At 42.3% G+C, this 18,596-nt stretch overlaps 1 protein-coding gene across 1 annotated transcript; it reads right to left on the bottom strand.

The window, feature by feature from the left end:
* Positions 1 to 3,527: 3,527 nt before the first annotated feature.
* LOC149820722 (bifunctional 3-dehydroquinate dehydratase/shikimate dehydrogenase, chloroplastic-like) lies at positions 3,528 to 8,418 on the bottom strand. The gene is made up of 10 exons (XM_089983176.1): positions 8,231 to 8,418; positions 7,366 to 7,471; positions 7,015 to 7,233; positions 6,218 to 6,564; positions 5,258 to 5,321; positions 5,002 to 5,104; positions 4,773 to 4,904; positions 4,330 to 4,478; positions 3,913 to 4,078; positions 3,528 to 3,779 (listed from the first exon to the last, which is right to left on the bottom strand). Exons 1-10 carry the CDS (start codon positions 8,416 to 8,418, stop codon positions 3,736 to 3,738), a joined length of 1,518 nt encoding a protein of 505 aa, XP_089839302.1. The 3' UTR covers positions 3,528 to 3,735.
* Between the last annotated feature and the right edge of the window lie 10,178 nt (positions 8,419 to 18,596).

Genomic DNA, 18,596 nt, shown 5'->3' on the forward strand with positions numbered 1-18,596 from the left:
GAACGAGGTAAACCCCCCTTTGTCGGCTGCGTCAATTCAGTGTTCAGAAGAGGGGGGCAAACAACCCTCTCGCTCGTCTGAAAACCCCTAAGGGGAGGGCCGATCGGCCCTCCTAGCATTCGGGCACATCTAAACTACACAAGAAGGGTTGATCAACCTTCCTCTGCTCGTGCCCTGACCGCGATCATGACAGATTGATGCCATAAACAAAAAGCCATGAAAAATATATAATAAAATCAAAATTTTCAATGATTTATCGAGAACAAGTCACTCTGATACCAATTGTTGGATTTATAGTTCACCAAAAAACTAAAATGTTTGTCAAACATGTTCACGCAAAATCGTTGAAAGCAAAACATAAATTGAATCTTAATGCAGAAGCGTACCTGAATCCATTGGTGCTCCGACAGATCTTTGACGAGTATAATCTTTCAGAACCTGTATATGTGACCATTGCCTTTTATCTAAACCTTATGAGAGAGGGACTAATTTCTCTTGATGATGATGGAGAGCCTGAAGAGAAGGCCACTATATATGGTTTGGGGACCATAGCCTAATTGTAACCACCTGAGAGTCTATTTCTAATTCAGCCCATCATAGAATTGAAAATTGACAGAAAATAGCATAAGAGGTTTCTTCACATAATAACACCACAGCATATACAATATCACATAGCCCAACCGAATTAGATCATATAAAGAGGGCCTAAACCATAGACAACATATAACGTGTGACTTATCATATATAGGACCACACGATTTTTCTAATCAATTACAAGCCCAGAATCAAAGACCAATGGATGAGGGGTTTCTCATAATTGTAAACATTGAAGGTGGTAGTACAACATTCTGCAAAAGAAGAGCGGTATTAGGAATTAATTGGATGACAACGTCGTTATATTTTCAACAAAAAGGCTGAATTTATGGATAGGCTCCTAATTCCTGAAGTATAAAATTACATTGAATAGCCTAGGCTTCTAGAAATTTCAAATAATACTCAAAGTTTCATAAAATATTTTGTACAAACACTTAAGTTTATAAATTAACCACCAACCAGACCCAAGAGTAGGGATGGCAGTGGACCAGGGCAGGGGCGGGGGACAAGGTCTCCACCCCCGCCCGGTCTCAAAATCCTACCCTCCATCCCCGCACAAGTTTTAATTTTAACCACCATTCCCATTTCATGTCCTCCATCTCTGGTCCAAACAGGGCAAGGTGGGGCTCTATTTTACCTCAATCCATTGCCATCTCTAAAGAAGGATTGGGGACGGGGTGGAGAGGGGCAAGGCGGGGATTAGGGATGGGGTGGGAGAAAGCGTAAGTCCATTCCTGCCTCCATCCCTGCACGGGTTTTGATTTTAACCTCCATCTCCCCCTCCATTCTCGTTTCATGTCCTCCATCCCCGGTTCAAACGGAACGGGGCCCCGTTTCTCCCCGATCCACTGCCGTTTGGATTGGGTCAGCTACACAAACTCAAACCTGTTTACAGCCCTATTTTATTTTTTTTCCCCTTTTTTCTTTTTAGATTAGCATGAAGAAACCACTGCTATATGAGGACTTGGCTTGCCACAAGAATGAGCCAAGCTTGAACACTTCAAGCTCGTCTTGTTCAGCTTGTTTACCAGATCTTGCTGAGAGGTGTCACATTGACCGTGGGACAGAGTCAATGTTTGTTGTGTGAAACTCCATGAGTACTCTCATGCACACTTGGGACAGTTTTTCATTTGACTCGTGTCTTGTAACAAAGGACGTGGACAGTGGAATATCAGACTCTAACCTCTTTAAACTTGAAGGCCTTAAGCTTACCCACTTAACCAGGTGTGCAAAGCCCTTGTGGGTGTTGACAGCCCTATTTGCTGAAACCAATATTTTGGACATGGCTAACTCCACCATTAAGGGTTTTGACTTTTGACCCTACTAGTGCCAGTTGCAAACCTACATAAAAGAGGAGGGTTTGCAGCTCAGTGGATCTGGCCTTGCAACTTTAACTATATCATATGAGAATAAAAAATGACTGATGACCAAAACATCAATTTACCAAAATCTGTCCGATGACCAAAACCGCAAATGTTGAATGTTAAAATGACCATTGACTGCATGATTTAGCATGTCCTTGAAATATTCTAATGCAACATCAGAGGATGCTAAGCTGTGCTCTAAGCCTGTTAGTTTAGACTACCTCAAAACCGAGGCTTGAACAGGTGAACTTTTAGAAACCCAAGACTCGGCTTAACTTAGCCAAAGATAATTCAATAACAATAAGAGAAGCTTCAATCTTGCACATACAAATTTTTAACAATAAAAATAGGTTTAGACTAAGACTTGTCACAACAAGCCCTAAAGAAGATAGCCAACTGTGAGTAGTAATTGTTTCATCTGTGGAAAGCTGAGACATGAGACATTTCAAAGCCAACTACCATGATCAACACAATAATAACAATTGACAAATGACACTTGGAAAGAGAAAGCTTAGTTGTTACAAGGCACTTGCTTGCCAATCAAGGCATTGTTTGTACTTTGTAGCCATACAAGTCTTGCTTTTTCCCAACTTGTACATCTTATTTTCTCCCTTCGGAAGACAAACTTTTCAAGCTAGGGCAAGTAGCACATGTTAGGAGTAGTGGACCACCATATGCTTACGTGATAATAAGACTGCAATTAGTTTGATTGAGAAAAATTCATTATATATCCCAATCATGACTAATCTCTGCTGCAAAATACAGCTGCCGCAAACAAGGAAATCAATAGTTACTTGTCTATGCTCTCCTCAACAATGATTAACCAAACCCCGAGTTAGGAATAGGTTTAGGACATGAGACAAGACGCTCATGGTTCAGCTTGTGCACGGCTTGTAAAGAGCTTGTCTAGACTCTCAAATAGGTGAACCAGGCCGAACATGAATAACAGGTGTTTTTCTCAGCTTGGCAAATATAGGCTTGTTAAGCAATAACAATATAGTTTTTATTATATCATATCATGCAATGTAGAACAAAGAGTTCAAGATTTTTACTTATAAGCAATGGATTCGAGTGAAGGTCATATTCTTCTAGTTTTTTTTTTTGAAAGGCAAGCTGGGGTTAGGCAGACCCCTACCAGATATCTCTTAAGCCCCATGTGGCAGAGGGATTCGAAACTGGGCCTTCAGCTTGGCACAGGACCCCGCTTACCACATGGGATACCACCTGAAACAATGTATTTTCTCCATAAAAGAGCCATCCTGAGCTGGACTCAATAGGTTTAGAGTTCAAAATCTATTACTTCCATTATATATATATATATATATATAGAGAGAGAGAGAGAGAACAAGTGAGCTGAAACCCGGCCCGGCTCTTTTAGCTCGAATTCACCATAAGCTCAAGCTCGGTTCAACTCGTCATAAAAACAAACCAAGCGTGAATCAATTTGTTCAGCTCATTTACCAGACCTGGTTGAGAAGCATGTATCTTGGAGCGTAGAATGGAGCACAGTTTACTACTACTCATGAATGTCTCACTTCCAGGTTTTAGTGGACAATGAAAGAAGAAATGATAGTCTAATTCCATCAATATAAGTGTCAATTAATTCAACAAGACCAAAAGCAAGAATCCTTGCAAAAATGCAGTATCACCGGGGCAAGGAAGAGTTCCACATGGAAGTCTTATTAAATAAAAATTGAAGCAGCAGATCTTTATATATATAAGTGGGAAGGAGAATGGCTGCCAACATTTCTTCTAGTAACAGCTTTTCTGGGGTCTTCTACTTCTTGCTTAGGACAGCTTCCCGCATGACATCCACAGGTGCTGCATCAACCAATAGCAGATCAACAGTAAGGAATCAAGTAAGCTATAGAACATAATGAGAAATAGAATTCCTTCTTCTTAGAAACTAACAATAATGAGAATGAAATTGAAGGGATGGCTGTATTGAAATTACCAGGAGAGCCATTGGTGTAGAGTTCATACTGTCCCTTTGCCTGTCTGAGGAACATCTCCACGCCACTAACAGGGATAGCTCCTGCCTCCTTTGCCTCAACCAAGAGTCGGGTATCTATAGGTGTATAAATTGCATCAAACACCAGTTCGTAATGCTTTAGAGCATGCTGCAACAGGCACAAATATATTGCCTTGTAAGTTTCTTTACTGTGGCTGAGAACAAGTATCAGCAGAAGAAAGAAAACAACAAGAGTTGGTAAACTTAGATGTAGAGTCGACATCTTAAGACTAATGCCAAAAGTTTCAGCTCATGCAATGCTGAGATAACTATATAGGGATCAGTAGTTGATAACCAGTGAGATCACATACAAATGAATTTGAAAAAATTGGTTCACATGTATTAGAAAAGGAGGCAAACCTTGGGAATTGGTGATACACCGGTTTTTGGTTGCATCCCTACAGGTGTTGTGTTTGCAAGGATCATTCCTTCTTCTGGATGGAAGTGTTCAAGCTCAGACAGAGGAATTACCTGACCGTCAACAGCCTCCGCAAGGGCTTTCGCTCGTTCTTTTCAGTAAGAAGAAACATTGGTTACAATTCAACAACAGACAGTTTCAAATTTTCCTTGGTAGAAAACTGTCTAACTAAACATCAGAAGATTTAATTATCCATTTGTTAATCGCAGATAAAAAGTTTGAGTCCATAAGCATGTTAGAGTGTGGCAGTGAAGAAAAAGGTATTGCCATAGGCACATCAAATCAGGACTGTATTTGACATAAAATTGGAGAGAAAAATCATTGACATGCATACACTAGCCCATAAACTCTTCACCAAAAATCAATGGTTGAAGAGAATCCATACCATAATTGCGATTGGCAACAGCCACTCTGGCTCCCTTTTCTTTGGCACCATAAGCAAGTGATTTTCCAGCTCCTCCAGCTCCAATGACAACAAATAGTTTCCCAGCAAGGGGTGAACCACTAGGAATATTACCTTGAATATTTGCAGCTGCGATAATTACAGCAAGCACATAACTTGTCAGGCAATGTAGCTAGCATTTGTCAAGTATCACCTGAAAAGAGATAAAGACCTCTTAGTGCATCCTCAATGGCAGAGATGGCACCAATATAATCAGTGTTGTATCCAAGCAGCTTCCCGTCACGTCTAATAATCGCATTTACGGCCCCAATATCCTGAAAATCAAAGAATGTGAATGAGACTGCAGCAAATATTGGATCTTCAAATTTTGACATGCAGGTAAATTGACAGAGTTAATCACTTTTCAGAGTATAATAGAAGACAAGTAATTTCGTTGAACTCAAGAAGGTAGAATCTCTATCAAATACCTTGGCAACAGGATCAACTTCATCACAGCATTCAACCATAATCTCCTTATGTGGAATCGTGCAACTGCATCCCATTTTAATCTAAGATTTGTAAGAAGGAAAAGGAAATGCACTAGCACATAAAGAAACTACAAGGGTTTATTCATCCAGAGGATTTGTGGCCAAAGAGTGTCTCATAGTTGTGTCATAAACATAAAAAAAATAGTAATGAAACAAGTATGATATTATGTTTTTTTCAGTCTGCCAAGAAAAGGGGTAACCAGTGTTGTGAAAAGCGTTGAGGCGTAGAGAGACGCTCCACCAAAAACTGAGGCGAGGCGTAAAGCGTAAGCCTCAAAAAAAAAATTGAAAACTTAAAAAAATTTATAAAAAAATATCTAAAAATACAAATAAGTTCTTCTTCTTTAGCAAGGAGGCTCCAAGAAAGCTCTCTCTCTCATCGGATTTACCAATTTTTTCTATTATTTGTCATATTTATTGTTAAAATCATTGTTGTGAAAAGCGTTGAGGCATAGCGAGGCGCTCCACCAAAAACTGAGGCGAGGCGTAAAGCGTAAATCTTAAAATTTTCAAAATTATAAAAAAAAATATCTAAAAATACAAATTTCTTCTTCTTTGTTTTTTTTTTGCGCCTCAGACTGGCACCTTGAGGCGCAGAGGGCCTCGCCTCAAGCCGAGGCGTGCCTTTTGCACCACAAGGTGCATTTTTTATAACACTGGTAGTAACAAAAGGCAGTGGCAAAGAAAATCAATTTTAGTGTATATACATCAATTTCTGCAAAGGACATAACAGCTAGAGGAAAATATTCTTTTTTCCTTTATGAAAGATAAACTTTGGAATTTAAATCTTTTTCATGGAATTTTTTAATAGACAAGCCAAGGTCAAAGTAATTTTATATTGGAAAACTGTAAAGCAATCGCCAACATAAGAAGCATACAGTTATCAGAAGAGAACTGAACCTGAAGCCAGCAAAATCTGGTGATGAGTATACATCGACAAAATGTGGAAGGTCATCCACCAAGTAATGCACATAGACTGCGTCAAGCCCAACAGAACTGAATGCTTTGTTGTATAGTACTGGCCCTTTGCTGTGATAGACAGGCTTTCCAATGATCCCAAATATCTGGGTTTCTCTCCCCACCTGCCTAAAGTTGTAGACATCCAGTATATCTTTGATTGTTGGTTGCCCATCAGCTGATTCCTTTCCAGCTTCAAGAGCTGCAAAAGTGAGGTATCCGCCAAACTTTGAGGTAAGCACTCTTGAGATCACACCCCTATCACCCATAACCAGTCCTATAATTGGAACCTGGAGAATTCACTTTATGTTATTATCTAAAGAAATTTATTGTATGTCATGTTCACAAAAATGTTAAAAATAAAGTTCTAAAAATACTTCTTAAGAAATATATGAACCATTGAATTCTCTGCTTAAAATCCTTGGTAATTTCAGAACAGGAGTAACAGAGATAACATGATAGTTCAATTTGGTAATGCTCTTTTCACCAACTTTACTAGAAACTGACTTTATGGATTAAATTCATAATGTTTCCTGTTCAGTTGATTATGAACAGGTTCTATAATTTGGCTTGGAAAGTACAGAAGAGATAGATGCATTAGTAAATGATCTAAACTATTGTGCCTAGGAAATTCAAATGTGAATAAGTAGAATGGAGCAATATCTGCAAAAGAGACAGTTTTGAAGATCTGCCCAGAATGAGAATTAGCATAAGAAACAACATTGTGCAAGAGTTTTCACCTGGCAATGTGCCATCACTCGGAACATGCGCGATGCGTCTGTAATATCTTTGGCAGTTGTTGCAACCTTAACTATGTCAGCTCCAGTGGACTGGATTTTTGAAACCAGGTTGGTCAGATCCTCAACAGATGGAGTATTTTCGAAGTTATGTGATGATACAATGAGCTTTAGCTTTTCAGGCTTCTTGCCAGATATGGATTTTATGAAGTCATCAGCTACCTGCAAAAATAGAAGAACAGAAGAGAAAAAGGATCATATTCGTTGTGCTACATTTCTTAGTATAGCTTACACCCAACCTACAATTACCAAATTCATATATTGTAAGAAGCCACAAGTAGTGAAGAAAATAACCTTAAGCTCCACATCAACATAGTCAGATCCTAGCTCAACAGCTACACGAAGTGCATCCAATCTTTTCTGTTCATCAACTTCGGATTGACCGCCTTCCCATTTTGGCCTGGAACAAAAAGGAAAAGGAAAAAGCCATTAAAATAGGCAGGCGAAAGAGAATTCAAGTTAGTCCTAATCACAGAATGCCAAGCCTTTTCAGAAGATGATTAAGCATAAGGGGATTCACGTCCAAGCCTAAAGTCATCCCTTTAGTTGAGTTACTTTATTCTGTTGGTGCATTTACTGACATTAACATTTACAGATATTTACCACATTTGTTCACACCTAAAGATGGAAAATGAAAACAAGATTGCACAGAAGAATTAGTTTCTGATTAATATGTTGATGAACAATATATTCCAGCACAATTAACAAGATTCTGCTTCTTTTTTTCAATCGAAGATATTTTAAGAAGAGAAAAACTCAGTGCGTTGAAATTTTTTATAGCTTTTCAACTATCAAATTGTCGGATAACCATCTCTCGGTCTTGAAAGTGATGAACAATGGCCACAAATCTGTCAATTCCTTATTTGACTATGCTGAACTCTATGTATTCCTCTATCCATAGAGTACATTGAATGTACAGAAATGGCCATAACAGAGGCAACACTTTTGGAGGGCATCATATTCGAGCCCTCTTTAACTTTTTATGTTTCATTCCATAAATGAGGAGTTTATTCTTCAACAGTAACTATCCAAAGCACCATGATGTTGGTACTTTAGATACTCAGAAAAAACAAAACCATAAGCAACTTCTAAACAAAACCTACTAGGAGCTAGCAAGTTCTGACAAATTCCAAACAGAGACTTGAACCATTGGTCCTACCTGTATGAAACTATTGCAGGCAGCTTCTTCTCTCTCAACAGAACTCCCAAGTCTTGGCGAGGCTGAAAATTCTTGAGGTAGTCTAAATTGAACTCCACAAGGTCTGCACCACTTGCCTTGGCCTTGTCTGCTTCAAGCAGCATCTGATCCACAGATGAAGCTACTAGAGGAACACATAGCAGAGACATCTCTCACCTCACCTCCAAGAGAAGAAGCTACCTTACACCTTTTTGAATGGAGGGCACTGTTGATCACAACTAGAAGGGACCCCTATATATACACGTAGAGGAGACACCAACAATAATTTCATTTTCCATTTTGGTGAAATAAATCATGTTTAAAACAAAACTTAAACTAAAAAATTCAGTGGTTTGGCAGAAGCACAAGGACAATGAAGATTATGGGAACAACACTGTGATTGTCATATCAAATAAAAGCAAATTGAGGGTACCCACAAAAATTAATCACCTAATATGAGCATCCCATCATCTAACAAATTGGTTGAGGTGGTCTAAAAGTGGTGGGCTACCGATTGGCCGTTGGGCTTCATGGGAAGGGTAGCTGTGCGGACCAATACAAGGAGCGTTAGTTGGTGGCTTCAGCGGAAGAGGGAAGGGGGTCGTCGGAATGCCGACACAACAAAGATGGGCCCCAACTGGAAGGGAAGATGGGTTACCAAATCTCGGACTAGAAGATGGGTCCCATTGGATCTCTCTCTCTAAATTTTTGAGAAATTTTCAAAAAACATAAACTTTTTGACAATAATAAAAAAAACACCTTTTTTAAAAATGTTAAAAATACACCAAAACTGTTAATCAAAACACATTTTCATCGAACTAAATTGGGTTATCTTTAATTCAAGCTGGGTTAATACATCAAAATTTATTGATTTTCCCCCACACCTCTCTCTCTCTCTCATCCTTTGCATTGATTAGCCATCGCGTTCTTTACAGCAAACCAGCAAATTTCTATGACAGATGTATCCATCAAGAACTTTAAAATCATAACTATAAGACAGAAAAACATGAGTTTCCCTACAAGGAAAAAAAATACAGCCAAAGATCACAGAGAAGGTTGAAAAACATGAGTTTCTCTAATGTTAATTTTTTTTATATTCAAGTCAGTAGTATTCAATTGTTTGAACCGCATAAAATACCCTCAAGAGCGGAGACACCATTTTGTAAAAATATTGTTACTTTTGGGGCCAAAAACTAACTTTTATTTTTAAATTTAAATAACTAAAATACATGTTATCACTTTTTTAAAAATTGTGTATTATTTTGTTTTTTTAACAAATAACTCACTGTACAATCATGTATTTTAAAAATATGTTTGCTTGTGCTTTGATTATTTCAAATGATCTCGAATGTTGCTAACATTAATATAATATGTGTAATGGTAGATTATAGTCGTGTGTGTGTGTTACAGTGCATATGTAATCGACCCGTGATCGCATAGGTGCAAGTTGTTTTGACTGAATTTGACACCATAAATGGATTCAGCATGGTCAGTTTACTAGAGTTGGCCTTTGGATCTGTTTTTTAAAGGTTTTTCCAATTGAGAATTAATGCATTTAATATTATTGATTTTTGAATTTCCAAAAAAAAACCTACTCAAGCATCAGAATCTAGTAATCCAAATGTTGATTCTGACAAAACAAATCATATAGATCATATTTGTAGGGTTGGATTTACGAAAAAATCAAAAAACATGAAAGCGTTGACCGAGTCGTATCAGTTAGGTGAAGGGAACTCTCATTTTGGGGGATGATTATATTATATTGGTCTTATTGCATTTCCCATCTTAGGACTAGGGGTATCAATGGTTCGGGTTTGGTTAGGACCCAGGCAAAACTAGACTTTGACCAGATTTTTGGGTATGGTATCGGGTCTGGACTTAGGTCTACTATAAGTGAAACCATACCCAGACCCGATAAGAACTACATGAACCAGACTCCGACCATACCCGGTAAAATAATATTTTTTATCATTTTTACCTTAAAATTTTGCAGGTCTTAATCGGAACTCGGGTAGGGCCCGGGTCTAGTATAAAATTTCATAAACTATACTTGGGTTCACGTATTAATCAGACCTGGGTCTTAATCGGGTCTTCTTTTTTATCACAATACCTGGACCCTACTGTAACGCCCCAAATTTCAAACTTGCGAACCTTTTCAGAAAACAGGCAAGAGACTAGAAATATCTCTTTCCTTCAGAGTTTGTTTATGAAATCAGCGAAAGATTTTTCTTTTGTTAAATCAGAAGGCAAGCTGACAACTTTGGGCACGTTAGCTAAAAGAACCAAAACTCACAAAATTAGAATATCTCACAGAAAAGTTGTTACAAACCCAAAGCGTCCAGGACGCGAGCTAAGAGCAGGAAGAAGAAGTTTTGAAGCCATCTTGCAATCGCGTCATCGCCCGTAGTGTACCTAATCATCACCTGTACCCATAGAATTGGTTAGTTTTGCGAAAAACTAGTAGGTGCATAAGAGAGACTAACAGGAAACTGAATTAAGTGTATTTAATTCAGCAGGTTACGCAGTTTAAAGCAAATATGCAGTTAAACAGGTAAGCAATACAACAAGGTAAGCAGTGCAAACGGGTAAGTAGTGCAATCGAGTACGCAGTGCAAACGCGTAAGCAGTGCGAGCGAGTAAGTAGTTCAAAGCAAGGAAACAGTGCAACTGACAAATCCAGCATACGATCCATTTGATCGTAAGCTGTGAACTACTACGCAACAAGCTTGTTCTTGTTCCTAGAACGGGGTCTCTTCATCTAATCATTGTCAGGACATCGTTTGTCGCTCACTACTTCTAACAAACGATTTGTCCTAAACAACCTTAATCTATTCCCATCTCTCAAGGCCTTACGCGGCCAACAGTCACCGGTTATGACTCACTAAGGCATCATACTTCCTCAGAAAAGCCCACCCTTCCGTAGAAGGTCCAAAACATGATCACTAACTCAAATCGCTAACGATCTGATTCTCACATCTGAGTCCTGCATGTAATCATGCTAAAACAGAAAGCCGAAGCTATAAATTTATAACTGGCTATCTCAAACAATCTCGGAAGAGCATCACAGCTCGCCATAACTTTTTATGGTAAGCAAAAACACAAGATCCACGTCGGATCGCTCGGTCCGGTAGATATACGACCTGACAAGGAATTACCGCCCTAGAGGGTATACCTGGTCTTGGACCATACACTTCCTCACAGGAGTTCACCGAATTCGCGGCTACCCGTTGGTGGACAATGCACATCCTCATAGAGATTTTATCGCTCTAGTCGGATTACCCGATCTGGGAAATGTATAACCTCACAGCGAAACCTTTGGGAAGTCGGTCCCCAACAAATGCCAAATCCAATGAAAATCATTGTGATACAGGCATCAACGCAAATGACCGCTCTCAGGGTCGATAGCCACTATTACAATCAACAAGATCAACGCCGGATCACCTAGTCTGGGAAATGTATAACCTCACAAGAAATTCTGCCCTAGATGGTATACATGGTCTTCGACCATATACTTTCTCACAGGAGTTCACCGTCTTTGCGGCAACCTGTTCGTGGACAGTGTACATCCTCACAGAGAATCTACCACTCTAGTCGCGTACCTGGTCTTGATCATACACGCCCTCACAGATAATCCTTTGGAGATCAGGTCCTCAACAGTCACCCTACTCGGTAATACATGCATCAATACAGTCGACTGCTCCGAACAGTTGACCACTCTTGGGGTCAGTAGCCACAATATGGGCACAAACATGTATATCAGCATATGCATCGTATCACTTCACATAGAAGCATATAATCCTACGCATTGTATTATTGCCACAAAGAATATTGCAATCCTCAAATAGGCCCTCAAAGCATGCGTAAACGACACATGAGAACGCGCAGATATGGCAATCCAGTTGATTTTGTGGGCGAAGAGTAACTAGCTCTACCCGTCAGCCAAACAAAACAACTGAATAAGACAAGCACTCATAACAATGCTCGTAAAACATATAATTACCATAAAATGGCTCAGTCCATCAACAAGTAATTAAATTAATCGTAAGGCATAAATCATTGCATCACAAGCCATTCATAAGCAATCATACGATAGCAGTTATATCACAATATGTAAGCAGCTTATAAGACAAGCGGCCACATCAATCCTAGTTGCCACCAGTTCGTAGATTACGAGCTGTATGCAATCACATCAATCATAAGAGATGCAAGCCAACAAGTGCTACGCTACAATAAGTACCAAACAGTTCGACCAAGGGATAAAGCAAGTCATATGCTAATATGTAGCAACTGGTATAATGCTATTATTATAAGTATTTAACTAGTATGAGAAGCTCCTTATTACTCCGCAAGGAATTGCGTAAGCAGTTTAACAAACTAGAGTAACGTCTTGACAGGCGTGCACAGCTCAACGAGTGGCATACTGAACTACCGAGCAAGCAAGTGATTAAGTAGTGTAAGCGGGTCAGTAATGCAAGTGAATCCGTAGTGCAAGCGAATCAATAGTGCAAGCGAATCCGTAGTGCAAGCGAATCTCACGACCCAACGACCAGTGTGAACAGACCTTATGTTTCGATAATTACTAACCTGCGGGTACGCGCAGGCAAAACGTAGAACCAACTGAGACTAGTTCAGACGTCTGTTATTCTATGTATTTTCAATAACCCGAATAGCTAGTTGAGTTCGCTCCAAAGGGACAACTTTAGCCGAGAGAAGATTCCCCAAAGGAGGTTGTGCCACGGATGCATCCAACTTCTGCAGAAGTGTTGAGCTAACTAACGTAGCCCCTTTTCTCTAACTCCAATGACTAGGGAGGCCGGATCGTTGCCCGTAGGGTGGTTGTTAACAACCTGTCCATTGGAGTTTGTACCGCTCTGTCTTCTCCCTTGACAGACACATAGAAGTGAATAGGTACGTTAGGGGTTGCTTAACTAACAACCCATTCTATGTTGTGCTCTTTAAACCACTCGAGCATTTTGCCTGTGAAGGCGAATGTGAGGCCACTTATGTGATTACAGCATTTTGCATTTTGCGTTGTTCGAGGTCGCACGAGCGTCTCATCCGATCATCGCAGTACTAGACGTGTCGTGCACGACTATAAGTACTCTAGGATGAAGGGGGTATAGCTCCTCAATAGAAGCCTCAACAGGAGTGTTTCACAAAAATGTAAAGTTTATTAACTTTACTTTATCTTTTGAAACAACAATACCTTGTGCCAACATTATGCATGTGATTATCTCGAATCACATCCGCTATCGGGGTATCTACATGTCTCGCATGACTCGATACCGGCCTCGATAGACAGGATACGTGTTTCTCAACAGAACACCCGCTAAGAAGTTCGCTCGAACCCCCAATTCGGGATCATCCGAGATATGCCAAAAAGGCGAGTAGAACCAGCCAATCACATCCTTTCAAATGCTTCGATTTGGAGCAATCTTTGATGCTTTTGCGCAGCTCTCTAAAATCTCAAGTTGACTCTGCAGGACTGCGCACACGAAGAGCCAGGATCCTTATGAGGTATCCCTCTCCTTAGATGAAGGTGTATCGTCAGCTCCCGACTGAACTCTTGTCGCAAGAGGGAGAGTAGTAAATGCCCCTTGCATCCTCCACGAGGATGCCTTTAAGGCATACGCAAAGAGCAAGAACTTGCACGTCATTTGCAATAGCAAGGCAATACCAACACATATGCAAAAGCAAGAGCCTAGGCGCAAAGCGCGACGACAAAGTAAAGGCGGTAAGCAGAAGTGCAGCGCAAACCCTCAGCACAACACGCAACGGCAAGTAAAGGAACCGTAAGCAGGAGTACAACACAGAACCTTTGCGCGATGCGCTATGGCAAAGTAAAGGACAAGGATCGCGAAATCGCGTCCTTGAGTTAAATGCGTACTCGTATAAATATATATGATATATGATATATATATATATATATTTATTTATTTATTTATTTATTTAATTGTCTTTTTTAGTTAATTGAACTCAATTCAATTGTCCAAGTCTTCTGTGCAATCTTCCCCTACCTTTGGGAGTTGCAAGCTTGCTGGCGTCTGCGAGTGTAAGCGGTGGACGACTTAGGTCGCGGAGCGCGAGCAGGATCCGTCACACGAGCTGCAAAAGTAATAATCTTAGCAAGCTAATACCAAAAATAGAAGGTCAGGGGCACCGTCGCCGTACTGACGTACAGGAAGCAGAGGCAGGGGCATCGTGCCCTTGCGCACCTGCTATAAGCGCAAGAAGCAGGGGCAGGGGTTGCGAGCCCCTGCTGACTTGTTGTCAGCGGACTTCGAGGAGGCTTCACCCTGCCTGCCGAAAGAGAAAAGAGGCAAGGGCTTGGTCCCTGCTTGACGAACACGCAAGGGCAAAGCCCCTGCCTGATGTCAGGGAAGAGGGAGCAAGGAGGGGGATCGACCCCTCCCCTGACTAATAGAGGGAGGAAGGGGGTCTAAGCCCCTTCCCAGCGAAACACGGGAAAGCAGGGAGGGAGCCGACCCCCTTCTCTACGCAATAAACAAGCAGGGAGGGGCTCAACCACTCTCCGCCTACCAAAACGCAGAGAAATGACAGGGGCTTGCCCCTACCGCCCTATCCGAACATAGGGAGGTGGCAGGGGCTCGACCCCTGCCCACCCAATCAAGGAAAAGAGAGGGAGACGGCGAGAGGGCTCTGCCTCTGCCATCATTCCCAAACTCAGAGAGGTGGCAAGGGCTCGACCCTTGCCAACCTACCGAGAACCCGAAGAAAGGAGGTGGCAGGGGTTCGGCCCCTGCCGATCTGCCTGAACAAGAGGCAAGCAGGGGGCCCTGCCACCCTGCCAACCATAGCACAAGGGCCTCCCGAGAGCCCTCCCTCGGGATCCCTCTGCCAGAGAGGAAGCGACGCAGACGACAGCCCTGTCGCCTGCCGAAAAAAGAGAGCGGGGGCGGCAGGGACTTGGTTCCTGCCGGACTGCTGGAGCAGGCTGACGACAGGGCCTCGCCCCTGTCGTCCCTCCGAAGAGGAGACAGACCAAAAGGGGTGCTCGACACCACCCTCCTGGTAGACCTAGAGAAAGAGAGAGTGGAAGGCACGACAGGGGCCACTGGCCTCCTGTCGGCCTTCCAGCAAATGCAGAGAACGAGGGAGAGAGGGGCAGGGGTTGGAAACCCTTGCTGACCGAGCAAAAACAGGCGGCAGGGGGGCGCCGCCCCCTACCGGCTCTCCGAAAGGCAAGAGGCAGAGGCAAAAGCCCCTGCCAACCAGTCAGACACATGCGGTAGGGGGTGTCGCCCCTTGCCGGCCTGCCAATTGAAAATGAGAAGAAAAGGGGGAGAGGAGAGAAAACAGGAGAAAGAGAGAAAAGGGGCGTACCTGGAGTCGTCGGAGCGGAAGGCAGTGGTGGTGGGTCACCGGCGCCTTCGCAGCAGAGAGAGGGAAGGAAATGACCGGCAACAACGGTGTTGAAGGGAGGTTGCAGGTGGCAGCAGCGGCAGAGGGAGGTCGCAGGTGGCGGCAGCGAAGGGAAAAGGGAAGAGAGAACGAGAGACAGTGAGGGAGAGAGAGTCGGGAGAGCGTAGAAGAAAGGGGAGGTTTCGAGAACCTCCCTCCCCTCCCTTGCCTCGTGACCCTAAAAGGCATGGGAGAGACGGTCGGGGTGCCCGACCGCCTGTCCCCCCTTTGGATCTGGGTCGGGTCCAAAACTGGATCTGACCCGATCCAACAAATTTTTTTTTCGTTTATTACACCTACAATGTTTGGTCCAGGTCGGGTCCTGATAAACCAAATCGGTTGACGCCCCTTACTTAGGACTGTTACGAGGACTGGATCAGTTAAAGACAGTAGGTGCAAAGTTCAAGAATTGGAAGCATGAAAGGGTTGATCGAGTCGTATCAGTTAGGTGAAGGGGACTCTCATTTTGTAGGGTTGGATTTACGAAAAAATTAGAAAAACCAAAAAACTTAAAAGGGTTGACCCAGTCGTATCAGTTAGGTGAAGGGAACTCTCATTTTGGGGGATGATTATATTATATTGGTCTTCTTGCATTTCTCATCTTAGGACTAGGGGTATCAATCGATCGGGTTTGGTTCGGACCCAAGAGAAACTAGACTTAGACCAGATTTTGGAGTATGGTATCGGGTCCAGACTTAGGTCTAATAAGGTCTACTATAAGTGAAACTATACCCGGAACCGATAAGAACTACATGAACCAGACTCGGACCATACCTGGTAAAATAATATTTTTTATCGCTTTTACTTTGAAATTTTGCAGGTCTTAATCAAAACTCGGGTTGAGCCCGTGTCTAGTATAAAATTTCACAAACTATACCCGGGTCCACGTATTAATCAGACCTTCGGGTTCGGACCTGGGTATTAATCGGGTCTATATCTAGACCCTATAGGGTTTGGTCCATACCTAGACCCTATAGGGTTTGGTTTAGGTAGAGTCCGGATAAACCAAACCTGTTGACACACCTACTTAGGACTGTTAGGAAGACTGGATCAGTTAAAGATAGTAGCTGCAGAATTCAAGAATTGAAAGCATGAAAGGGTTGACTGAGTCGTATCAGTTAGGTGAAGGGGACTCTCATTTTGGGGGATGATTATATTATATTGTTCTTCTTGCCTTTCCAATCTTTGGATAGTTAGGAGGACTGAATCAGTTAAAGATAGTAGCTGCCAAATCCAAGAATTGGCAAATGCCACTTTTCCAAATGTGTGAACTCCCCAGAATGCCAATTCCCAAGCAGAGCCTTAATATTGTCTTTGCAGGAGTTAGGCAGACTCCTATCAGTTATAGGACCATACCATTGGGATTCGAACTCCCAAGAATGTCGTTGCTTTATCACGGTTGGGGGGGGGGGGGGGGAGGGGGGGGGGTGTCTTGTCTTCAACCGGGGAGTTTTATCACGCAGGGAGGCAGACCCATTAAGTGGCCCTGCTCTCCGTGAGGGTTTTCCTCTGACATAAAAAAAAAGGTGCATTTGAATATCTCGAATTTCTGATTCTTTAGATCTTAAACGTGAATCCAAAGATCTAGAAATTGAAGATAAATGCACCTCTGACCCTTTTCTTTTTCCCCCCAAATTGGGCTAGAGATCCATGTCTCTCTCAGAATGTGAAAATCTTAAATATGCATTTTTGTTGCAGTTCAGATTCAATGCTCGTTTTACCTAGGTTTTCAATGTGGGGTCCACAGAATAGAGTATGTACATTATATAGATCCAAGATACTTGAACTAGAATACATGAAGAAAAGAAGACCATGTGTGCAAAAGAGTAAAATACTTAATGAATATACTACAAGTCATCTAACAACCAATCTATTTTCTTTTTTGTTAAAATGAATCATGTATGATAGATCCAGTTAAAAGTGAGAGCCTATTTTCATGCACGAGAGAGAGAGAGGGAGAGAGCTTGTATCATGCATGCACTTTAGTAGGGATGGCAGTGGACCACGGGAAAATGGGGCCCCGCCTCGCCCTGTTTGGACTGGGGATGGAGGCGGGCATGAAGGTTAAAATTCATTCCTGTGCGGGGATGGACTTACGCTTTCCCCTACCATGCCCCCATCCTGATACCTGCCTTGCCCCGTCCCACCCCATTCCCAATCCTTGTAAGAAATGACAATAGATCGAGGGAAAACGGGGCCCCTCCCCGCCCTACCCTCATTTGGACCGGGGATGGAGGACATGAAATGGAGATGAAGGCGGGGGTGGAGGTTAAAATACATCTCCGTGCGGGGATGAAGGCATGGATGGAGGTTCAAATTTTAAGATGGGGTGAAGGTGGAGACCTTGTCCCCTACCCCCCGCCCTGATCCACTGCCATTCCTAGGATATAAAATGGTGATGGTGGTGGGGGTGGAGGTTAAAATCCATCCCCATGCAGGGATGAAGGTTCTGATTTTGAGACAGGGAAAGGGTGGAGACCTTGTCCCCTACCCCTGCACCGGTCCATTGTCATCCCTACACTTTAGGGATGGCAGTGGATCGGAAGGAGGGGGGTGGTTAAAATCAAAACCCATGCAAGGATGGAGGCAGGGATGGACTTAATTACGCTTTTCCCCGCCCCCAATCCTTCTTTAGAGATGGCAGTAGATTGAGGAGAAAGAGGGCCTCGCCCCATTTAGACCAGGGGTGGAGGTTAAAATCAAAACCCATGCGGCGATAAAAGCGGGGATGGAAGGTAGGATTTTGAGACGGGGCGAAGGTGGACACCTTGTCCCATGCCCTTGCCCCAATCCACTGCCATCCCTAATGCACTTATGCGAGGTTTTGATGAAAGGAGTGCAATTCAATATTTCTCATTATACATGTCTATGTCATAGGGACATGCCATATTGGCTGCACATGCCTATGTCATAGGGATTTAACATT

This window comes from Nuphar pumila, chromosome 12 (assembly GCF_984573655.1).
Source record: "Nuphar pumila chromosome 12, dmNupPumi1.hap1.1, whole genome shotgun sequence".
Taxonomy (NCBI): domain Eukaryota; kingdom Viridiplantae; phylum Streptophyta; class Magnoliopsida; order Nymphaeales; family Nymphaeaceae; genus Nuphar; species Nuphar pumila.

What these genes read in the sequence shown, in the direction of transcription:
- LOC149820722 (XM_089983176.1), bottom strand. Translation starts at nt 8,418, where the DNA reads ATGTCTCTGCTATGTGTTCCTCTAGTAGCTTCATCTGTGGATCAGATG. An exon ending in CCAGATTTTGCTGGCTTCAG is followed by an intron (nt 5,322 to 6,217) that starts GTTCAGTTCTCT and finishes AATGGGATGCAG; the next exon opens with TTGCACGATTCCACATAAGG. An exon ending in GTGTATCACCAATTCCCAAG is followed by an intron (nt 4,079 to 4,329) that starts GTTTGCCTCCTT and finishes TGCCTGTTGCAG; the next exon opens with CATGCTCTAAAGCATTACGA.